We start from the raw sequence: 25,540 nt of genomic DNA on the forward strand, positions 1-25,540 counted from the left end.
AGCATGGCCAAGCGAGTTGCAACTGTGGGAGCTGGGGTCAGTGGCCTGGCCTCCATCAAGCGCTGTCCGGAAGAAGGACTAGAGCCCACCTGCTTCGAGAGGAGCGACGACCTTGGGGGGCTGTGGAGATTCACCGTAAGTGGGGCTTCGACAGCTTTGTTGTGTGTCCGTTGGAAAAGGGCTGGACTGTCGCAAAAAGAGATTGAATTTCTTCCACAAGGGCTGGCGCCCATAGGCGCCAGAAACATCTGCTGAACAGGGGGACAGAAAGGGCCATTGAAAATGATTTAAAAAAAGAAGCAGGGAATAGCCTGAATTTGGGTAGGAGGTGCATCAGCCACCTTGCAAACTTCATCCGGGGCCAAGAGGAATAAAGATGCCTACGAAGGGTAGAAGAGGATGGAGTGGCTGGGACAAGCCAGGAAAACTCAGGACAAGCAGGGCAGGAGCAGAACCTGGGGGTCAGAAGCAAGAGACTCGAGTGTTGGGGGCAATGGTATAAACACAGCACAGGAATTTCTGCCTCTGCCTGAAAGACTGAGCTGCTTATACATGCTTCTTTTTCCAGCTCTGCTCTATCTGAAGTAAAGCGACACAAGGGTCAGTGTAGGATGAGTCCTACACTCAAGGTCTTGTTGTCCAGGCAATTCCAATCCATGTCAAGAACAATCAGAAGCGAAGGATGTGAGGAGTCTGGAGACTTTTTTGTTGCCTGAGCAAAAAAAATAATAATATTCTCAGGACTACAGTATGCATTGGAGAGGGAAAAGGGGTGAGGTAGGAGGAAAGGCAACTATAAAGACCACCCTTGACTGGCCTGGGGTCCAGGGAAACCACAGGGGCCCTGCTGGAGGCCACTGAAACCCTTTGAGCTCCACGGCTCAGCCAGGGAGTCATTTGCATCAGATCTCCCCAAACCTCCTATTTTCCCTTCTTCTCAGGAGAGCAGGAACATATCCCGTGAGCTTTAAATGTGCTAAGGAGAAAGCAGTCAGGAAGAATGAAAAGGAGCAAGGTGTCAGATATCCTGGCCTCAGAGTCCTAAGAGACTGAGAGAAAGCAACACTTAGCATTCCCTTATTATAGAAGGGTAGAACTTGGAACAGGAATAAAGTAATTATTTTCTAATTCAGTGAGCAAAGCTCCAGAGAGGCCAAGGTTCCTAGTTTAGTCCCAGCATAGACCAGCTTGGCTCAAATAAAGAAGAACTGCATATCTTGAAATGTGTCCAACCACCAAATGTGACCGTCAATGCACAGAGACCTCCCCAAGGGGCCTAGGGAAAAGAGAACATCTGTTCCCATGATTCAAACCACATACATTCCGAAAGGGGAGCAGAAACCTGACACAAATGCCATAACTCTAGCCTCTCATGCCCATTGAAAACATTGCTAATCAAACACTATACCCTTCCCCTAATGAGCCTCAGAATCCTTCTTAACACAGTATTCCAGATAAGTACTACTACTCCATTGGGGTTGAGGGTTAGCTTCCAGGATAAAACTCCCAGAGTAGAGTTATTTGGTTAAAGTAATCTCAATCAAAGCAAAAAGTAAGCCCAGAGACCTTGGCATACCAGACAAAAATGCTCCTAATATAAATCACAGATACCCAATCATTAACACACACACACACACACAAAAAAAAAACTATTAATGTAAGAATCAAGAGAAATGAGTTCTAGATACAGCTGTGCCCAACTGGCTGTGTGATTGGGCAGGTCAAACACCTATGCACAAAGTGCTGTGAGGGACACAAAAATAAGAAACAGTCATCCTGCCTCAGGGAGCTGTCAGTCTGATGGGAAAAGGGCAGGATCTTGTAAGTCAGAAACGGTGCTATGGGTATTTAAGTGAGGTCAGGATTACATTCACTTGAGGGAAGCCAAGAATGGCTTCATGGAGGAGATGGTGTGTGGTGGACTTTGAAGGATTTCAACAGGCAAATGAGATTGAGTGGGAGATGCCAGGGAGGAAACCGTAAAGAAAAAGTACTAGGCATGCTTGGAAAATAAAAAGAGCTTATTGGTGTGTGTGGTACTTGTAAGAGATATAATGAAAGGGGAGGACAGTGGCTGAATGTTTGGGCAATTTAGAAAGCAATGGATGATGAGCAGAGTTAAGATGTCTTGCTGTTGTTGTTGTGTTTGTTTTGTTTGCATGATAGGAAGACCCATATATGTTTACAGGTAAAGAGAAAATATCTGGATGATAGGAAATGATTGAATATGTAAGCCCAAATTGAGACAAGATCCTGGTAGAAAAAGGAAGAAGTGGAATTGCAGGCCCAAGAGGAAGGATTTGCCTCGGAGAAGTGGAGAGGCACACTTTTCTCAGAGACAGAAGGCGAAGGAAAAAGAAAAATAGAGGCCCTTGTGAGGCACGTGATAGGACGTCAAAAGGATGAGAAAGAGGGTGACCCAGCAGTAGCCTAAGTAAAATGGTACCCAGTTAACAACTTGTTTCAGTCCCCATTACCTCATCTGTAAAGTAAGAATGCAGAGTCAGTTTAAAAATTAGATAAAAGCTAAATTACTAGGTCCTGAGAGGCAGGAAAAACCATCCCCACCTTCATTCAGGAGCCCTCTCTTGACACAGCAGCCTCTTTAAGGCACCTCTGTACTACCCTGAGATTCCTCTAAAGCCTGATTGAAAATCTCTAAACTAAGTGACCTTAAAGGGGACTTCCAGCTCTAAAATGCTATGACTCTCCTGGGTCTTTCTAGAGACATCCCTTCCCCCTTCTACCCCAGCAGATACACACACACAAACACACACACATGCACGCATGCACACACACACCATGAAAGACTCTTAGAGGTGTCTTTGCAATCAAAGCAAGTGGCCCATTCAAAACCTGCAGAATTAGAAAGCCTGCTCGGGCAAGCGCTGTGCTTACCAGAAAATGTACAAGGGGGATCCTTAGTGCCTGTTCTGGGTGAAAGGGGCCATAATGCAAAAATAGACAGGCAAACTGCAGAAACCCAATAAAACACATACGGAGAAGGTTTCCATTTACAAATAGAGAGGTTCCCCCAACATTACAGAGATTATAAACTACTGCACGTAATTCGATACTCACATGGGCATAACTCTGGCCTCTTCCAGACCACAGTCTTAAACTGAGAGGAAGCAGACAAAGGTTGCAATGGAAAAGAAAGTCCATCCTTCATTGGGGCGGGGGAGGAGTTGGCATCGTTTAAAAAGAAAAGGGATACATTGATAAAGAACCCACCTGTGACCACCAACTCAAGTGGCAGCAGGAGGTTAGTGTGGAACATCTGTTCCACAACCAACTCTCTCAGGCTCTTGAGAGGAAAGGGAGGCTTAGAACAAACAGTAATGATATTGGTTGATTATCTCAATTGTAGAGGAATACTTGAAGAAATAAAATGTCAGGAATTGTTCTGTCACTCATAACTAATATTACTCTTAGAGAATTTTAGTATAGGAAGGAGCCTTGAGAAATAGCCTTAATGTAGAACCACACTGACATCCTCTAGAAGAAATTATACTACGCTGATAGAAACACATTCTGCTTCACCCATCACATCTCTGTAACAATAACCCTCCCTGGAATGACGTGCTTCCTTACGTGCATCGAGGTCTTTTCTTCTGCACAGGTAACCTTTCACTTATTCCACATTTATTGAGCACCTACTATGCGCCTTATGCACCGCATATGTTTAGATTCAGTGAGGGCAATGATGAAGTGTAATACTTCACCCCCTTAAATCACTAAGGAATTCTTCTTCAGCTATTTCTTCTTTAGGCACGTTAAGCCTGATTCTTACAGGGGCTGAAATGATTTGTTAATTGGGTACCATTTTACTTCTTCTTAAAAGTCTTATTTCTAAAAGTTCAGTAATCTTAGTAGGTTTCCTTTTATTCATATATTAAACAAACATTTATTGAATTCATATTATCTTGGAGGGGATACACCTGACAGGCCCCTAACCTCTTGGGGGTTCCTCAAATCTCCTCTGAGGTTTCCACAGCTCCCCTGTGCTGTAGATCTGAAAACAGATCTACAGACTCTGGAAAGATTGTAGACAGTCTGACTCTCCATAGGGAGAGGAAGTGACAAAGTAAAATGTGTTCCGGCTGTTCAAAGGAGAAGAAAAGAAGGAAGTAATTGCTCTTAAGAACAAGAGCTGAACTTCCCTGGTGGCACAGTGGTTAAGAATCCACCTGCCAATGCAGGGGACATGGGTTCGAGCCCTGGTCCAGGAAGATCCCACATGCCACGGAGCAACAAAGCCCGTGCGCCACAACTACTAAGCCCTGCGTGCTGCAACTACTGAAGCCCACGTGCCTAGAGCCCGGGCTCCACAACAAGGGAAGCCACCACAATGAGAAGCCCGTGCACCACGATGAAAAGTAGCCCCCACTCGCCACAACTAGAGAAAGCCTGCACACAGCAACGAAGACCCAACGCAGCCAAAAAAAAAAAAAACAAGAGCTGTGAATGTCGTGCATTGAGAGAATGTCTCTATGTATCTATATAGGAGTGACTTTTATTATCATTTTATATCTATTTTTTAAAGGAGAAAGGAGAAACCTCTGACCTGACAAAGGTTTCTTCCTGTTGCCTATAATCCTCTCTGGAGGACACAAAGCTTAAGAAAGTAAATTTCCACGGTAATTTTAGAAGAAGAATATTACAAATAACAGTTAACATTTTTTGAGAGCTTGCCAGGCACTATTCTAAATGCATTAGAACTATCATTTCATTTTATCCTAGGGGTTATGTAGTATTGTTATTCCTATTTATAGAAGAGGGAACTGAGACACAGAGAGGTTAAGAAAATTCCCAAGGTCACCCAGCTAAAAATATGAATATGAACCCAGGCTGTCTGACTCCATGGTCTGTGCTGACAAGAACTATACTCCATGCATTTCCAGAGTCTGTGCCACAGCTCAGGAATAAGGGCAGGCAAATCCTGGACTGTCCATGGAATCCCATGAAGTATTCTAGTGAATATGACGTCTTTCCCATGGTATTGCAGGACCAAGTGGACCAGGAAGCCAGAAACCCTTCCATTCTTGCCTTTTTTATTTTTCCCCTCTGTACAATCCATCTCCCTTCCCCTCTCATTCACTTTTACCTTCAAGACAAAAATCCTTCCCCTAAGTGCCCCCATCAATTCTCAGGAAAAATGTGCTTCCACATGCAGAGTGCCACACAGAGGGTAACTGGCACACACATAGAGACAATGCCAAGAGTGCCTGCAGCCGGGGGTCCCAGCAGGGCCTGAGAATCACTGGGGCAGTTTGTTCACTGAGGCAAACACTGGAGGGGAGGGCTTAGGACCTGCAAACCCCATTCAGAAGTGGCACGGACTGGTACTCTCTGTATATGTCTGAAACACTCCAGACCTTGTATTTTACCAGGAGAAACAATCAGTGGGAGGAAGGAGAGACAGAGCAAAGTGGTGTTGGATTCCATCCTAAAGGTCAGGTTTCCATACTAAGCTACAGTTTCTCCTCAGCTGGCATCTGTGATACATTACTTCACATTAGGCTTCAGTGTTTCCTGGAAGGTTTTCTTCTTCCTGCCTTTACAATTATTTTCCAAAATTTTGCGCAGCAGAGTTGTTGTTTTTTTTCTTTTCTGTTTTTGTTTGTGGGTTCATTTGTTTTAAGGTCCCCATGGTTCCCTGACTTATCCAATTCCAATGAATCTCTACTACTCTTTGATTTTTAAACATGCCATTATAAAATGTTTTAAATTTTTTTGAACTACTTTTATGGAAATCTTTACAAAATTATATTATGCACATCTCTACCCCCCTTTTAACAGTATGTATTCCAAATTTAGCCTTTTATTGTTGTTAACTAGAAATTGGCGATTTTAACAAAGTATTATTTACAATGTGATGCTCTCATATGCCAGAGAAAAGTGAGGGAGCTTTGGTCATACACAAACTGACCCCAGAATGTTTATAACTGATGTTTTTCTCCTTTTACTATAGTTTCTTCCCCTTCTGTTTGCTCTCAACTTCTCAATATTACAGCTCTTTAGAGCTATTCCCATTCTCTTTTTCCTATAACCCAGAGGAAACTTGATCGCTTTTAACTACACCAAACCAGCACTAAATTTAGTTCTAATACCTGGCTTCAAGTTTAAGGATGTTCTAAATCTGTGTTGTCCAATAAGGTAGCCACCAGCCACATGTAACTGTGGAATGCAGTTGATACGACTAAGGAACTGAATTTTTTATTTAATTTAGTTTTAATTCATTTTAATTTTAAAACCAATACTCAGTTCAGTTATTGGAGAATTTTTAAGTGTATTTGTTAACAATTTGGGTATGTAAATCCACTTTTTCAAGTGAAAATTTAGCATTTGGATTCAGATGTGTAAAATATATACTAGATTCAGAAGACTTAATATGAGAAAAAAGTTTTAATACTTCATTAATAATTTTTATATTGATTACACATTGAAATTATAAAATTTTGGATATATTGAGTAAAATAAAATATACCATTAAAATTAATTCCATCTGTTCCTTTTTACCTTTTTTAATGTGGCTATTGGAAATTTTTAAAGAGCATGTGTGGCCTGCATCACATTCCTATTGGGCAAGACAGCTCTAAAGTCTTGTTATTCAAAGCGTGGTCCGTGACCCAGCAGCATCTGCATGGGTGCTTGTGAGAAATACAGAATCTCAGGCTCACCCAGACCTACTAAGTCAGCATCTACATGTTAATAAGATTCCCTGAGCAATTCTTAACAAGATTTAGAAGCACAAATCTAGAGAGCTGTGCTTCTCAAACTGTGGAGAAGAATCAGGTTTATTTTAATTTCCAAGAAATTATAGACAATCATATTTGTAAAATATAATAAAATGAACTATTAGAAAGGTGAAAATGAAACAGAAAAATTTCAAAACATAAATTCAAACTTCTTTGAAAGTGTGCACGAGGCAACTACTATAGAGAATCACTATTACACTTGTAACTTTTTGCTAAACAAAACCATATGTGTGAAATATCAGTTCTCCATATTAAACACCTGTAGGCACACTTTCACTACACATTGTACATATTAATACTTAAGGTTTATAATGTGATAATTAAGCTTGCTTCTTGTTTGTCATTTTATCTAATCTGGGCTGGATGGATGAGAGCACTCCTCCCAAGAGATAACATATATCTAAACTGTTTCTAAATTTTGCTTAACAACACACATAGTAGAGAAATGCGGCTCACAGAATATGAGAATGAACTGGAAGAAAAGATTTTAAAGAAACCTCAGCAAGCTCAGGATATTCATTTTTTTAACTGCTATCCAAAATGAAGCAAGTAGTGCTGTATTTTTAAAATTTAACTTCAGTCCTTTATCAATAGTCAGTTCTGATCATTTATTCTGTAAAATTATAAGCGAATATCAATTATCTTTCAATGAAATAAAATAATTATAGCTTTTATGCACTTTTGGAAAACAGTTTTCAAACTAACCTTAAAATGTTACACATTGGGGACTTCCCTGGTGGCGCAGTGGTTAAGAATCCGCCTGCCAATGCAGGGGACACGGGTTCGAGCCCTGGCCCGGGAAGATCCCACATGCCACGGAGCAACTAAGCCCGTGCATCACAACTGCTGACCCTGTGCTCTAGAGCCCACGAGCCACAACTACTGAGCCCGTTTGCCACAACTACTGAAGCCCACGCACCTAGAGCCCATGCTCCGCAACAAGAGAAACCACCACAATGAGAAGCCCGCTCACCACAAATAGAGAAAGGCCACACACAGCAACGAAGACCCACACAGCCAAAAATAAATAAATAAATAAAATTTTTTTAATTAATTTTTTAAAAATGTCATACACTGTAATGTAGTCTTACCCGCATTACTAGTACTCAGTTCAAATCCCACACAACTCATCACGTGACTTAGCCAAAACCAAGACTGATCTACGTCCCGTTCATCACGAAGGAGTCCACATGCCTGGATACTGAGCAATGTCAAATTATAGCTATAAAAGTTTCTAGATGCTTACTCTCACCTTCTGTATTTATATTGTCATAGACTGGTAGTAAAAAGATCATACTGGTCTGGCTCTGCTGACTACATCTTTGCTTCTTTTTTTTTTTAATTTTTTTTTTTTAATTTGGTTGTGTCGGGTCTTCGTTGAGACATGCGAACTCTTAGTTGTAGTTGTGGCATCCATGTGGGATCTAGTTCCCTGACCAGGGGTCAAACAGGGGCCCCCTGCATGGGGAGCTCAGAGTCTTAACCACTGTGCCACCAGGGAAGTCCCTACATCTTTGAGTAGCACTGCTTTAGATCTTCCTACAGAATGAAAGATCAGGATTTAAATAGTCATCTTTCTCAGAAGCCATTTAGATTCCAGTTTTCTAGATTTATTCTGGATAAATGGGACTGTCAGATGTGGAGTCACAAATAAGCAAGATAAGGTGAACTCATCAGTTGATGAGATCGGTATCAATTCAAACTACAAAGGTATGTTTATAATTTTATTTTCTGTTATCACTACATATTTCATGCAGATCTAGACTCAAACCTTTTGAGGGAACAAAGTACGTCCTCTCCATATGTGAGGTTTAAGTTCACGTTTCTACTTGTTCACACAAATAAAATAATTTTTGTTCCACAGGAAAAAAGAACTATACATATACAAGATGGTAAACAATATTAAAATACTAAGGACTTTCCCACTGAAATTAGAACAATTCTTTATGATACATCTAAAAGACAGAGCCAATGTACATACCTAAATGAATAATTAAAACTGCCCACTATTCAACCTTGTAGTAGTTGTCTGAGATGTTGCTATTTGCTAGTTACCCAAGTCAAAACTGGAGTGGGAAATTGTTTAGTGTTTTGCCATGCTCACAGTTGTCCAATCTGGAAACATTTGACCTGCTTCCTCTCCCAAACCTTAAATCCAAACAATTTCACAATCCTATGCATTCTACCTTTCTGCTACCTAACAAATCCCATCTCTCTCAGTTTCAACTGCCACTGCCTTTGCTCAGGCCCTCATTGGCAATCGCATGGATTTGTGTTTCAGGTTCTTAACTAGCCTCATTTCCTTCCTTTCCAGATCCCTCTAAGTTATCTCTTGTAGAACCAGAATTATCTTTTCAAAATTTAACATGAATCACTTCCATGAATTTCTATGAAATTCAAATTCCTTAACTTCAGATACAAAATCCTTCATAATCTGAACCCCCTTTCTCCATAATCCTTTCAACAATACCTCATGAAACCAAAGCAATCGTTCATCATCTAGATACTACTTCCTGGCTCTGGTATATTTCCATATTCTCCTGTATTTTGCAGTGATGCTGTGTGAATCTGGACAGGTGAGTTTATCCCAGGTTTGTTAGCATGTAATAAATGAAATTGTAATTCTGATTATGATATTCATAGTGGGGTCCAATATTCATCATCTTTCAAGTAAGGATAGCAAATTCCATTAGAAAGTAGCAGATAGCATACGTAAATTGTATGGTTCAATGTCTAAAAATTAACATCCATTTCATGTGTGTGCATGCACATGCACACATGCATACACACTCATGTGCATGCACTGTTTGTACAGGAACATGTTGAAGAAGGCAGAGCCAGCCTCTACAAGTCTGTGGTTTCCAACAGCTGCAAGGAGATGTCTTGTTACCCAGACTTTCCATTCCCAGAAGATTATCCAAACTATGTGCCAAATTCTGTATTCCTGGAATATCTCAAAATGTATGCAAACCAGTTCAACCTTCTGAAATGCATTCAATTCAAGGTAAGAAAGGCACAAAACATCAGTTAGTAGTCAGGAAGTGTTTCCTACCTATTTTCTATTATCTCTCTCTACCCTAGGTTCTGTAGATCAGATAGTGAACTGGCAAGATTGCTGACACCAGGCTGGATTCCTTTTCCCCTTTTACTTACAATCACCCTAAGTAAATCTGGAGATACTTTGTCTAAGGATTCGTATGTATAAACTTTTAGTTTGCAATGCTAACAACCAAGTATCCAAATGGACCTTAAAATTGTCAAACCAGATTTTCAGTTTGGGCCAAATACCTATACACAGGGCCATTGAGAACTTCCTGTCAGCTCCTGGGTACTCTCTTTTTACTATCCCTTTATATGAATGGATGGGTGCACTGGCCTATACACAAGAGAATGTCACTATTTGAAGGAAATCTTTTCTAGTATCTTAGGGAATAGAAAAATCTTTGATATTTTCTCATTGGCCATACCCACCTCCCTTCCCATTTCAGAGGACAGAGACAGGAGGTAGGTAGAAGGACAAAGGCAAAAAAATATATCCTCTTTCTCCTCTTTCTTTCTTCCTTTTTTCCTTCCTCTGCAAGAAACACATGAAAATCCATGTGTTTCCCTTCTATTACCCTCCCTATCAGAGATGGGGATAGTAAGGAATTCTTGGAGAATTACACAGAGAAAGTAACATGAATGGAAAGATTGACCAAAACAAGTACCATATAAGATTCACATTCACAACCTTAAAAGTACTCCTGATCAAAATGAAGTCACTATCTCGAAGAGATATCTGCACCTCCATGTTTATTACAGCATTATTTACAATGGCCAAGCCATGGAAACAACTGATGGATAAATGGATAAAGAAAATGTGATAGATGATGGATAGATAGATAGATAGGACAATGGAATATTATTCAGCCATGGTAAATAAAGAAGAAAATCCTGTCTCTTGCAAACACATGGATGAACCTTGAGGGCATTATGCTAAGTGGAATAAGTCAGACAGAGAAAGACAAATTCTGTATGATCTCACTTATATGTAGAATCAAAAAAAAACAAACAAACAAACTCATAGAAACAGAGAACAGATTGATGGCTGCCCGAAGTAGATGGGGGATGGGGAAGGGAAATGGGTGAAGGTAGTCAAAAGTAATAGACTTCCAGTTATAAGATAAATGAATTCTGGGGATGTAATATACACTATAATAACTATAGCTAACAGTACTGTATTGTATATTTGAAAGTTTCTAAGAGAGTAGATCTTAAACGTTCTTATCACAAAAAATAAAATTATAACTATGTGGGGTGATGAATGTTAACTAAACTTATTGTGGTAATCATTTTACAATATACACATATGTCAAATCATTAGGTTGTACACTTTAAACTTATATGGTGTTATATGTCAGTTATATCTCAATAAAACTGGAGAAAAATAAAAGTACTCCAGTTGTCCAAAGAATATTTCACCCCACTTCCTTATTTTCCAAGGGACAGAATAAAAATAAAACACTACCATAGTCAATGGATATAGTCCACAAAAAATATATTTAATGCATCAGAATTTCTGAATCTGAAGCATTTCCTTTACTACCTGTTTCCCAAGCCTGTTTTAAAATAACTTTAAAAAACTAGATGTTCACCAAAGTCTTAAGAAAGTACACACAAGCAGCTGTCTGTAAGAGGTTCTGTTTTTCCTTCCTCTTTATACATTCCAAATTTTCAATGATGAACACATTATTTTCAAGATAAAAATAAATTTATTTTGAAAGTTTTTTTTAATTAACTGAAAGTTTATATTTTAAAAAGACAATTGCTAATACAAATGTAGAACCCAAGAAGCACTTCAAATATTATAAACCAGACAGTGAACCGTTAGGAGGGACTTGAGAAGTCTGTCTTCTTTGAAAACTGAAGAGGAAAGCAAGGCAGCAAAGTCTCTTGGTCAGTGGCTCATTTATGCTTTTAATCTTGACTTGTAAATTTCTTTTATATATTTTCTGAATCAGAATCTAGTACCCATGGATATACATGTACTCCATGAGAACAAAAATAGACCACAGTTGACCCTGGAGCAACACAGGGGTTTAGAGGCGCCAACTCTGTACAGTGGAAAATTCCCATTTCCTCCATTTCCCAGGTGCCTCTGTATCCACAGTTCCACATCCACAGATTCAACCAATTACAAATCCTGTTGTATTGTAATATTTACTATTTTTAAAAATCCACATATAAGTGGACCTCCGCAGTTCAAACCCATATTGTTCAAGAATCAACTGTATTTGAAATTTAGACAACTCCCAACAAATTCAGCCATAAAGTTAGCACTTTTCAGTAGTTCTCTAGATCTGGGAAAACTTCAACATCATAGTCTATAAGACCTTTCATAAACTAAGGTACTTGGGACCAAATTTATATTTTCAATTATATATTCAATATTATCCGTGTTTCTATTAAAGGAGCTGTTATAAAGGAACTGTTGTGTATGAGAACTATACATAACAGAAAAATAATTTTTAAAACATAGAAAGACCTAAGTCATAGTCTTGGTTCTATCACTCACTGTGAGAATTTGAGGAAATCACTTAAAAATTCTGGACCACACCACCTCTCTTAAATACCCCTCTACAACTCGAAGCTTAGAATACTTCCATCCGGGAAATTATGATCAATCTGATAGTCCAATTTGATTTCTAGGGTTATGCTTATTAATTATGTTTCATCTGTTCTCTAGAACACTTGAAATGCAATTAGCACGTCAGCCAGCAGGCCCTTACTGGAACCTTGAAAACTATTAACCATGTCTATGATTCTTTTTTCAGACTAAAGTCTTCAGTGTAACAAAATGCCCAGATTTTTCTGTTACCGGCCAATGGGAGGTAGTCACTCTGCATGAAGGGAAGCAAGAGTCAGCCATCTCTGACGCTGTCATGGTCTGCACTAGTTTTCTTACTAACCCATATTTGCCACTGGACTCCTTTCCAGGTACAGGCTTTTCTGCAACTGACCTTAGTTTGTCTCATGGGAGCCATCCTTACACTGGATTGGTCTGGAAATAAATTCCTATTGATTCCTCCATTAAACAGTTAAGCTGTGAGGTAAGAGGGTTTTTTCCCTAACCAGCACTATCTGGCCAGTTTTTGGCTTTCATCTGTTTCAAACAACTTATGAGTACCAAAGAGCAGAATGAATAATTACTAAGCAGTTTTATGATTCACTAAAGTTCAATGTCCCTCCCTAAGTGACTGGTAGCACTCAGAAAGTCTTCTAAGACTTGGGAGGCCTAGACAAGTTGTGAGCCTCAGCAGTGGTGCATTGACAAAGATGAGTGTAGAGGCCGCAGAGATCAATCAGTGAATAAAGGAAAAAGTAACTTGATTTTTGTTTGTTTCTATGAGTCATAGCAATTACCTAGATCAGAGGTTTATGGCACTGGATTAATAGTCAGTAGGGGCATGAGCCTTAGAAGGCAAGTTAAGACATCTTTATGTCTCAGTTTCTTTACCTGGCTTTTGTAATATGATTCACAGTAATCTGTGTCAAATTTCAGTTAGATTACAACTCAGAGGGAATAGAAAATTCAATGGTTTGATTTATTTCATCTGCAGTAAAGGATTCAAAAAGTTAAAACTTTAGGAAATTTTTCTCTGAATCATCTAAATATGACTAGTGACCCCAAGGCTTGGTTCACAGTTAACCCACATACCTCTGATGATCCTTTGTCTGCCCCCAGAGGTTACTCAAGTCAGGTCAAGTTAAGATAAAACATGTCCTGAAAACTGCCATAGACTATAATCATTGAATTGGAATGCAGTTCAGTCTTCTTCCTGGTGCAGAAAACTCTTCACCGTCCCTGAGAAAGACTCAACAGCCTCTGCTTGAACACATTCAACAATGAACTCTTACCACCCGACCCTTTTCTTGCCTACAGACAAAAATCCCTGAGCAGGCAAGGTACTCCAGACTCCCAGGAAGGAGTACCTGGTACAGGATCACTCCAAGGATCCGGAAAATTTCATGACATAGAGAGTACACTGTATTCATTCGGCACCTACAATATACTGCACAAGATGCTAAGAATACAGAGGTGGATAAGACAACACATAGCCTGCATGAAAAGAATGAAAAGAGTTTTATAGGAGTCCAGTGAAGGAATCACATCTACATATGACCTGGAGTGACAGCAATACTCATTTTACAACAAACTCATGTACCTCCAATGATCCTGGATCTGTCCCCCAGATGTTACTCAAGTCAGGTCAGATTAGGATAAAACATACCTTGAAAGCAATGGAGTCAATGTACTCAGTTTAAATAGGATGAGCTTGGGACCCTGGAGGTATACATTCTAGGCTATGCAATTAACAAGCTATAGAATCTTGGGCTTTCCACTTAACCTTTCTAAGCCTCGGTTTTCTTTCCTAGAAACTGAGGGGTTTGGACCACCTTACCCAATAGCATACATCACAAATCAAGCAAAAAGAACTCTACAGTACTTGCCGTCCTTCTCGATATCCATCTTACCAGCCACTACCAATTGCTCACTTAAAATCCGTGGCTAAATTATTGTTAAGCAGCCTTTGAGCACTAAAATTTCATGACTTTAGACTTGAAATGGAGTCCTCCAAATCTCACCATCTCCCTCTCTGCCCCACAGCAGACTTGCTTGGTCTGTACGTACTCCCTAGGGTAGTTGTTAACCATTACAAAAATTAAATTCATTGAAGTTATTCAAAAGTACATGTCATGAGTTCTGGAGGCAATTCCATAAAAGGTGTTCCAAAATGTCTTAGTAAAAATAATAGGTATTACAGCTGGAATAAATATATAACTTCCCAAGGTAACTAATTTTATTAATTCAGATACCATATACATTCATCTGTGTTTACTAACACAACCACTTCACCTAATAAAAGTTCTTGCTCTGTTCTCCTGTAATATAAGTGGGGAAAGTAGTAGCCTGGTAGAAGACTCAGCTACAGAGTCTCATTTTTGTCCATTTGTGGTCCCAAACAGCTGATCCAGTGAGAATCTAAGATAATCTAAGATTCAGGGATAATTCTATTATTCTCATTAAACTTGTCCGGCTCTCCCTTCCTGGCAGTCCTTGGATCCAGATTGGGTCCCTGTGCTGAGTTAATATTTAAACTTGGTTGCGTCATTGTTAAATTCTAAATGATCTAGATTGTGGTTGGGTTATAACTGAGATTCATGTTAGAGTTCTAATGATTTAAGATGAAGTAAAGAGCTACTGGGCCTTGGTGAGGCTATGTGCACAGCATCCATACTCATCCCCTGAGAATCTAGATGTCTTATCACGTTTTCTTAAAAAAAAAAAAAAAAAAGTTTCTTTGTACAAGACGTATTACTTTTGATTGTGTTACACAACCTTGAGTATTTTCCAAAACTCGCCAAACATCTGACGTTTCAATGATTTGGCGTCAACTGTTTGAGATATCTAGCTGGAACAGCAGCTCTAATCCCAGTGTAACTAACAGAATCCCTTTTTCTCTGAGCCAACTCTGGCTGACTCAGCAAACCCAGCTTGAGTTACTGTCAGTCACCAAGATGAACCCACAAGGATCTTTTCAAATAGGGACCATATTTCTATTTATTTCCCATGTCATCTAGCGCAGTGACAGGTATCCAAGAAAGCTTGCTGAATAGAGTGGAAGCACTGACTCATAGTTCCCTTTAACTTCTCTGCTCTTGCTCCTTGCTTGTGAAAAGTTCTATATAGATCAAATATTAGTAAATAGAATATTTCTGTCCCAGTGATTTCTGTCAAACTTTGAAAGGTAATGACTTCTTACACTTTAGCTTAATAAGTCTTTATGCCATGATTTTTTTTTTTTAATTAGAGAAAGGTTTATTGCAGGGCAAAGCAAGGATAATGGGTGGCTTATGCTCCAAAACCTTGAACTCCACAATGGTTTGGGGGGAAAATTTTTTATAGTGCCATGATATTTTAACTTAGTAATCATCTAGTAAGTAAAACTAGAGGCCTATCTAGTGAGATGGAGTAAGTACTTCCATTAAATAAATAATCACCCATTAATTTCTGTACCTTGTATAATTATGTATTCATGTTTCAGATTTTCTTAAAATTGAGTATGCTATGAAAACAACCTAAATCATCTGTCAAAAGGATGTTATTAACTGAATAACATGTATGTTTCATTCACTAGTCTTATAAATTTTCTATTTGACTTCTTTTTTTTTCTATAGGTATAAATACTGTTAAAGGCCAGTATTTTCATAGCTGAGAGTATAAACATCCAGATATATTTAGAGACAAGAGAGTTCTTGTGATTGGAATGGGGAATTCTGGCACAGACATTGCTATGGAGGCCAGCCACGTGGCAAAGAAGGTATCATTCTTGATGTTACCTAATGAGGAGCTTTATCTTAAGACACATGCCTCAGGCAAAGAGTATTTGACACCATGATAACTGATGAAAGGAAAAAAAAATCCTAAAACACACACACATACACTGAACAGATTTTTTTCGGTATTTTTTTCTTGAATGTTCATAAGTGTTATTGTGAATTCCAGGTGTCATTTTTCTTCCAAATCCAACTTCTCTGACTTCCTATTTTTGTCATTTTCCCAGTCAAAAAGAGCTACAGGGGACATCTCTTTCTTACTCAGTCCCATAGGTCAGAAAATTCTGGCAATTTTTCTTGCTAAGATCTCCCATTTGCTCCTTCCTTTCCTTATTGATTGCCACCACCCTCATCAGGTCCATACCACCTCCCACTGAGTCTATTGCGTTGTCCTCCTAATAATAATTATGGAAATAGTCAATATTTATTGGGCTTTCTTACTCTGTGCCAAAAATGGCACTAAATGCTTCACTGCATTACCTCTACCAATTATCAAAACAAGCCACAAAGTAGGTACTAGTATCCTTGACTACAGCTGAAGAAACTGAGACTGAGAGAAGTTAAATAACCCGCCTAAAGGCATACCACCAGCAGGTGGTAGAGCCAGTCCTCAAATCCTAGTCTCTTCCATTCAAAGCCCCAGCTCCTAATTCTACCCTGAGTCCCTGCACTCCTACCCCAGTCCATCCCCCCACACACGACAATCCATCCAGACCCCCAAGCACCAACAAGCAAATCCTCTGAAAAGACTGCTCTCATTATGACACTCATGTTAAAAACAACTAACTCCCCCTTACCTAAAAAAATAAAAATTACAATTTGCAGATGTATCAGCCCTGCATTATAGGGGTCTCCATAATGTGGTCCAAATCTTCCATTTTAACTTTATCCCACACTATTTTCCCACATGATCATCAACTGCACGCTGACAGGTCTACTCTGTGCCCTTTCCAGTTCCCAAGTCTCTAATTTCCTCTTTGTTCACACCATAACCCTCCCTTCTGCAGTGCCCTTTTCTCTTTTATTACAATTTAATTTACATTCCCAGATACTTCAACCCAAGACAAAATGATCTCTCGCTAGTATGAATTTATGTAATAATTGTAATTCACACTCCTCGGTCGGCACTTTTAATTCTTAGTATTGCTAATTACCTTTTATGGTATGTATTTTCTTTCCAACTATGCTATAAACTCATTGAGAGCCATTCAGCCAACAAATCAATATTAGTTGTTGAATTCCACTATACCGAATGTTATGCCAGGCATGGGGGATACACTGGAAAACAGAACAATCAAACAAGATTCCCTCTATCACAGAGCATATACTCATGGGGAAAACAGATGTCAAAGAAATAAATATAAATCATTAGATCAATAATTGCAAGAGTAGAAATAGCTCTGAAGAAAAAGAACTGGGAGTGTGTTCCCTTCTGGAATTTTCAAAAAGGAACTCGATTGATTGATTGACTAATTGATTGACTTGGAAAGACAGCAATTTGGTGGAGTTATCCTAAAGGAAGGGAAAGGAGGTTCTGAAGCAAAAATTAACACAGGCCTATCCATGATGACCACCACATGTGGGTAACATATTACTATTTCTATTTCTCTAACCACTGGAAATTTCTTCAATCTGAAAACATGCTTTGGCACACATCATTTTTATATCGACAAAGAAACTCCCCTTGCTTCAGGATATAATTCGTATCTACCGAAATGCCATATCCGATTCTGCATCATGACAAAGAGAGGCAGGTGCAAATATGTCTAATGTCAGAATCACTGATGTGCTCATAGTTCTTGCCACCATACTGCTCCATCATGTTATAAGGTCAAACAGATGTATAATAAAAACACTAACACTGGGGCTTCCCTGGTGGCGCAGTGGTTGAGAATCCGCCTGCCGATGCAGGGGACACGGGTTCGTGCCCCGGTCCGGGAAGATCCCACATGCCGCGGAGTGGCTAGGTCTGTGAGCCATGGCCGCTGAGACTGCACGTCCAGAGCCTGTGCTCTGCAACGGGAGAGGCCACAACAGTGAGAGGCCCGCGTACCACAAAAAAAAAACAAAACAAAACACTAACACTGCAGCTGTGGTCACCCCACAGCTGTGGATGCCCCAGTTTGTTGGGAGAAAACCCACGTATTAAATCAATTGTTTTGTATCTGCAAAGCAACAGATTTTTTACTAATTTTTTTTTATTTTTAAACAGTTATACAGACAACTCCTTATTGTATAGGTACCAGAACAACTGTTAGCTTAGTGAACTCAGTCAGCAGGTAAACTCAAGTAGCCAGATAATCTGTCAAAAGAACAAAAACAAACAAACCCACCGAAACTAGTTGTATTACTGAATTTTACTGTAAGTTCTAACAATGGTTTGTGTCAAAACCCTTTGCAGACAACTTTCAATTGCATCCATGCCCTGTTCTCGTTTACAATTATTAGCATACAAAGTTGTTATCACCTGTTCACTGTCTTCTCACATGAGATTCTAAGCTCACTACAGCCAGCCTCAATACATAATTCATCATGGTGTCTAGCACTGAGCCTGACAGATAAAAAGTGCTCAATAATATGTTCTAAGGCATTTGAATACTCTAGATATTCAAACCATTATCTCAAAAGAATAACTTTAAAGTGGGGGTTAGAGGAGCAAAAAATGTCTTGTCAGGGATGTATTTTGAGGGTGGCCGACTTTTTGGTGCCTTTCAATTCACAAAACTTCTCTAATCTCTGACAGAGCCAGCCCTGTTCACTGTGTCAAACCGGGTGACCTATTTGATTGCTTCCAGGTGTTCCTCAGCACCAGGGACCAGTCAGCCAGCCCTCCCTCCTCCTTCCCTTCCTTTCATTCTGGGACTCTCCCCTCCATTAGACAGGAGGTGCCAGTCTTGGGAGAAGTTACCTCTGTGGGATCATGAATGACCAAGAAGGATGATGGGATATGCTTACCATTTACTAGAGTTACTGAACACCCCTGGGCCTGGGTGATCAGCCAGGTCTTTGACTCAGGCTACCCATGGGACATGGTGCTCGTGATGCGATTTCAGACCATGTTCAGAAATTCTCTCCCAACTCCCAACTGTGAATTGGTTGATAGCAAGAAGGATGAACAGCTGGTTCAATCGTGAAAATTATGGCTTAATACCAGAAGACAGGTAAATATGGAGTGTCTGCTGAGAGCTATTCGGGAGAAAGGGGCCTCGATCTTTCCAGTGGCGTATCCAAACCAGGCAATAATGTGACAACATGACTGAAGGTGAAGGAAAATTTCATACAAATTACTTAATCATAATAGCTAACTGTTTTTGACTGCTTGGTAAGTGAAATTATGTAATACATAATTGTCAACAGCCCTTTAGAGTAAGTAGTATAATCTCCCTTTCATGGTGGGTGTGCTAAGGCTTAGGGAAGTTCAGTCACTTGCCGGAGCTCATCTAGTACTAAGTGGGCTCTGTGACCTTGGCAAGTTACATAAACCTCAGCGGCAGCAATCAAAAGGGAACAATCTGTCTATGACTCTTCTGACAAAAGCAACACACTTGCCTGTGTCACTGTGTTGGAAAAATTGAATCCTTCCCCATGTCTCTCTAAGGGCAGTGCCTTCTCCTTGTCAAGATGACCTTGGTTTCAGTCTTGTCCTTTCAGTTACAACCCATGACTTATCCCATTAACAAGAACCAACGGTTTTACTTTCTCATTCATTGCGTCTGTACAATGACATTCCATTACCAGGGTGGCACCACAGCCTGGAGATCCTGTCTGATCTTCCTCCAGATTCCACGCTGCACCAGCAGGGATCAGGTGGTACCCAAGCCACAAGTGATATGCAGGCAGCCCCCTTCCTACTACATGTACTTCATTCCTCTGGTTCTCTTCATCCTTCTCTCGTATACCTTGCTCTCTCCCTGCATTTTTTCCTTCCTTTTTTATTCCTACCCTCTTCTATTTCTTAACTCCAGGCCTCTTAGGGGTTTAACTCTTTTCACCAGAGCTTTTTCTACCATAAGTTTTAGAATGACAGCCTGAATGGCAGCTATAAAGAATTTTATTTAATCCCATAAACCCTAGAATATATAAAAGGAGCCTGAGGAATTGTAATCTCTTCTCTCTCAGATTTAGCTAATCCTTTATCATTTCCAAAGTTCTTAAATATATACTATTTCATATGTTCTTTGTCCTACCCAATGAACTAAGGATGGCAAATGTTAGTGTCCCTATCTTACAGTTGCATCAAAGAAAGCCTACAGGGACCCAATGACTTTCCCAAGCTCTAAGTATAAACATTTGGACACAAGGCCACCCTTACTACCTCCTGCTCCAAAGCTCCTTCATTTTATCATATTGTCTCTTTCTGTGCATTCACCATAAGCCAAAAATGGCTCGCTTACTTAAAATCATCTTGCTAAGTGTTTGTTTTGTGATTCCAAAGGCATAGGCAGAAAAAGATAATTCTGCCCTTATTCCTTTTAAACACATGCATGTTTCCCTTGTATAGCTGCTTCCTAGGAGGAGAGAGTTTCCGGCAGTTCTCAGCAGATATAGAAGTCCCCAGTCTCCCTTGTGGTCCTTCAGCATTCAGCTCTCTCTAAAGTGACAGTGATAGCTGAATGCTGAAATTCAACAAGAGAAGCAGGAGCTAGAGGAAGCTCTGGTCGCTTTCTCCTCAGGCTTCTAAACTCTAGTAAATGGTAAGCATATCCCATCATCCTTCTTGGTCATTCATGATCCCACAGAGGTAACTTCTCCCAAGACTGGCACCTCCTGCCTAATGGAGGGGTGAGTCCCGGAATGAGAAGAAGGGAAGGAGGAGAGAGGGCTGGCTGACTGGTCCCTGGCAGGTCTCTTCCCCATCCGTGTTTATGTCTAGGACACAACTAAGAGAGCCTGTGCTAAGTAATGAGCTCCCAGGCCGTATCATCACTGGGAAAGTGCTCATCAAGCCAAGCGTAAAGGAGGTGAAGGAAAACTCTGTTGTATTTAACAACAACCCAAAGGAAGAGCCCATTGATATCATTGTCTTTGCCACTGGATACACCTTTGCTTTCCCCTTCCTCCATGAGACTGTGGTGAAAGTTGAAGATGGCCAAGCATCACTGTACAAGTACATCTTCCCTGCACATCTGCAAAAGCCAACCCTGGCTGTTATTGGCCTCATCAAACCCTTGGGTTCCATGATAACCACAGGGGAAATGCAAACTCGATGGGCTGTTCAGGTCCTGAAAGGCAAGTGCATGAGCAATAGCAGGACGTATATGTTCAGTTTGCCATATTATTTTGGATACTGGAAATTTCGAGGCCTTCCCCAGGTTCTATCTAAAACAACTCAAAGTCATCTATTGTTCACCAAATTACACTATCACAGTGAATTTGTGTCATGACCAGCACAAAAGATAAATCATGGATCAAAAAGTATCAGCTGTGTCTACCTGTTATTTTTGCCTGAATCAACTGGTTCAATTAAAACTTAAAAAGTTCAATCAATTGAATGACAAAATCCAGTCAAGCCAGTTGTGAGGGTCTGTCACATCAAATGAGTAGTGAGATGTTCTGACACTTATCTCTTCAGCTGATGGCTTTATCACCACAGCCATCCACTTAGGCTGCTAGTATTTCTGCCAGAAGAACAGATGACTAGCTGGGTACTAAAAATAAAATATGATCCGTGGTAAAGTATCTTTACCTGCTAAGTAACCATTGAAACCTAAAGTTAAATTGCACTTTTTACTTGTTTTGCTTTACAGGTGTTAATAAATTACCACCATCGAGCGTCATGATAGAGGAAGTTAATGCAAGAAAAAAAACAAGCCCAGTGGGTAAGTTAAGTACTATGCATTCTTTTTGAATCATAACTAAAACTGGTAAAGCAATAGCAAAGAAAGGTGAGAGTTACATTGGAGAAAAGAGAAGCACCTGAGATTTAGAGAAGAAAAAAAAAAAAAAAACTAGGCCTGTTTAAGGAGAGAGAAGAGAAAGGGAAATTGAGGTTTTAATGTCCCAGACTATCGCTTTAGACCATGGTCATCTAGCACCACATGGAGTTTAGATTCTAAACCAAAATATAATTAATCCTCATCTACGAGATACTATTCTATACCTTTATCCATAATCAGCAGGCAACCTGTTGTGTTTATCCGCTCTGACACCAGAAAGTTCTGCTCATTCATTCATTTCAAAAAATCTGTGTTCAGCTCTATTGTTTTTATTCCGATGACTACTCTAGTGCAGGAGTCAAAATAGGGCTATAGGCCAAATCTACCGACCATCTATTTTTCTCGTTTACAATTTTAAATCATTGGAAAGAAGATTTTTTGATATGTGGAAATTATATGAAATTCAAATCACGGTGACATAAGTAAAGTATTATTAGAACACAGCCACACTCATTAATTTACAAACTGTCTAAGGCTGCTTTCGCATTACAACAGCAGAGTTGAATAGCTGAGGTAGAGACCCTAATATGGCCCTCAAAGCCTTAAGTATTTATCATCTAGAACCTTTTGCATAATAAGCTTGTTGACACCTTCTCTAGAGGAGAGGTCTCCACTTGTGCTCTGCTCTTTGGCTACCACCAAGGGCCAGGGATAATGGAAGGGAGATGGCCAGCGAAGAGGGAGACTTGCCCCTTCCCGACTCCTAATCCTAAAACATCTCTGGTTTTATCTGTTTTACCGTTTATCTGTTTCAGACTTTGATATAAATTTTCACTTAAAAAAAAAAGGGTCTCTGCGGCAGAATAAAAAAGTTTTAAAATCACTGCATTTAAGAAACATCACTTTTCTCATTCATATGTATTTCCAAATTTCAGTGTTGTTCTACCCTTGTCAAAGTGCTAAATACCAAAAGCACTTTAGGGGTCTCTTCTTCATCCTCAACCTGGGATACGACCTGATATCCATTATGGAATTCCAGTATAACATAAATCATTAATTAGAACTATGTGATCTAAAAGCTTCTGTCACATAGGTCAGTCAATGGTATTAGGAATTAATACCAGCATTACGGGGAATTCCACCCTATGATTTTTGTGGGTTTTCACATTATACAAATCAAGCAATAATTGAGTTCTAGAAAGATTTAGGAATAGTAAAATCATACAAAATCTTTTTTTCTAGAAATTGCTAATCATTTGACAACAGAACTAAAGTAATATGAGATCCATTATCAGCATTTGGAGCACCATATGTACAGAGTATATTTTCAAGGAATCCACCTTGTATTTAAATAATACTGTAAGACCATTAGACAGCTATGGGCATGGAAGGAAGAATATAGAAGCCAGTCCAAATTTTGTACCATCATTGTTTACTTCTGGCACTTTTACTTGCTCTAAGGTTATCATTATTTAATCTTTTTGTCTTCCCCTTTATCCCAATCTTCCTTTTATAAAGGTTTGGCTTGTATTACTGCAAAGCTTTACAATCCCATTATATCCCATGCATAGATGAACTCCTGACCTATATCGATGCAAAGCCCAACCTGTTCTCTCCGCTCCTGACAGATCCACACCTGGCTTTGACCATCTTCTTCGGCCCATGCACACCATACCAGTTCCGTTTGACCAGCCCAGGGAAATGGGAAGGAGCCAGAAATGCTATCATGAGCCTGTGGGACCAAACATTCAAGGTCACAAAAACTAGAGATGTACAAGAATCCCCTTCTCCCTTTGCAAGCTTACTTAAACTCTTCAGCTTTCTAGCTTTGCTTGTGGCCATTTTCCTGATTTTCCTATAAATAAAAGATTACCTAAATGGATTGTCAAATGCACCGCGTAGATGGACAGTGCTTTGGTTCCCCCATTGCAACAGCATTGCCTTCATGGCTATAAACCATATCTGAGTAGTGAAGGCCACCCCCTGCCTTTCCCTGGCTGGCTGGAGGGCCACCACTGGTATTCCTGAGTGTCTCCCAACTCCACCTGCTTCTAATGCTAGAGGAAGATAACCAAGGTTTCTGTGCATTTGAAGGCTGCTGCAAGGTTCAAGTTTCATTTTAGAAGACAGAGTTGTCCCAGACAGCACTCTGAGCATTTAGACCTCTTTTCTATTTTCACAGATCTCAACTAAAACTCCCTATTTCACAAAAGATTTGGTTGTACTAAAATGGTGCTCTTATGATATCAGCTGATTAAAAATAAAAAGAAAGAAACAGCCTAGAATTATTTCAAGTGGTCTTTTATTCTCTTTTTAAGAATTGGGGGAAAGAGAGAAGGGGATAAGGAGCCTATTAATAAGGGCCATAAAAGGATGGGAGGGTTCGATGACTTCGTTGGAGTGTTTGTAAAGGAATGTACTTGCCTGGGAGTACTCATTCCGCTAGAATGCACTCTGCAACAAAACAGGGCCTCCAGCTGGCGTAATAACAACCACAATCAGATCTACTCCACAGAAAACACCCATCTCCACGGGCTCTTGGAGCCAGCCTCCAGCACCCAAAGGAAAAACACCTCCTGCTCACATACACCTTTACAACTTTGCTGAAAGAGGCAAACAGCTGCCTCTTCTAAGAGTCAGTGAAATCCAACTGGAATTCATTACAGAAAAGACACAGCTAGGAAGTCTTTAATAGAGAGATAATAAGAAAGAAAAGACAGAAAATGAAGAGCAAAAGCAAACATCATGTCAGAAGCAGTTTTTGACCAAACTACACCAACCCTGGATTCTCTCTCACAGTTGCACATGTGAGGATGTGACTCAGCCAGAAAAGGTTTTGCCTTCACTTCACCTCACTGCTGGGCTTTGATGGGAAACTTCACCTCACAGAGAGGTCCATGATTTGCATAATGGAGGGGATTCAAAAACTACGGAATCAGGAGAGAGTGAGCTCTATAGGTAAGTAGAGATGCAGGTAACGACTCATCCGCTCAGGTCTGTTGAATCAATCACCAATGGCCAATGATTTAATCAATCATGTCTATGTAATGAAACTTCTGTAAAAACAGAAGGAAAGGATGGGGTTCAGAGAGCTTCCCAGTTGGTGAACACATAAAGGCTCAGGAAGAATGGTGCCCTTGGAAAGGACATGGAAACTCCACTCCCTTCCCACCTACCTTGCCCTGTGCATCTCTTCCATCTGGCTCTTCCTGAGTGATATCATCCTTTTATAATAAACTAGAAATCTAGTAAATAAAATGCTTCTCTGAGTTCTGTGAGCCAAATTAGTTCACAAAGCTACTGATTATTTTTAGCAAATTAATTGAACCCAAGGAGGGGGAACATTGGAACTTCTGGTCTATAGCTGGTTCTCAGAAGCACAGGTGACAAACTGGGCTCACAATTGACAACTGAATTGAGAGGGAAGGCAGTCTTGTAGGACCGAGCCCTTAACTTGTGGAATCTGATGCCATCTCTGGGTAGTTAGTATCAGAATTGAGTTCAACTGTAGGACACCCTGCTGGC

General features: G+C 39.9%; 1 protein-coding gene across 1 annotated transcript; it reads left to right on the forward strand.

The window, feature by feature from the left end:
• FMO1 (flavin containing dimethylaniline monoxygenase 1) lies at nucleotides 1-24,287 on the forward strand. The gene is given in 9 exon segments (XM_060009456.1): nucleotides 1-135; nucleotides 9,577-9,765; nucleotides 12,575-12,737; nucleotides 15,981-16,137; nucleotides 19,105-19,219; nucleotides 19,221-19,300; nucleotides 21,013-21,368; nucleotides 21,887-21,962; nucleotides 23,534-24,287. Coding segments are annotated over 9 exon segments (1,611 nt in total). The 5' UTR covers nucleotides 1-3; the 3' UTR covers nucleotides 23,877-24,287.
• The last annotated feature ends 1,253 nt before the right edge of the window (nucleotides 24,288-25,540 follow it).

This window comes from Delphinus delphis, chromosome 1 (genome assembly GCF_949987515.2).
Source record: "Delphinus delphis chromosome 1, mDelDel1.2, whole genome shotgun sequence".
NCBI lineage: Eukaryota > Metazoa > Chordata > Mammalia > Artiodactyla > Delphinidae > Delphinus > Delphinus delphis.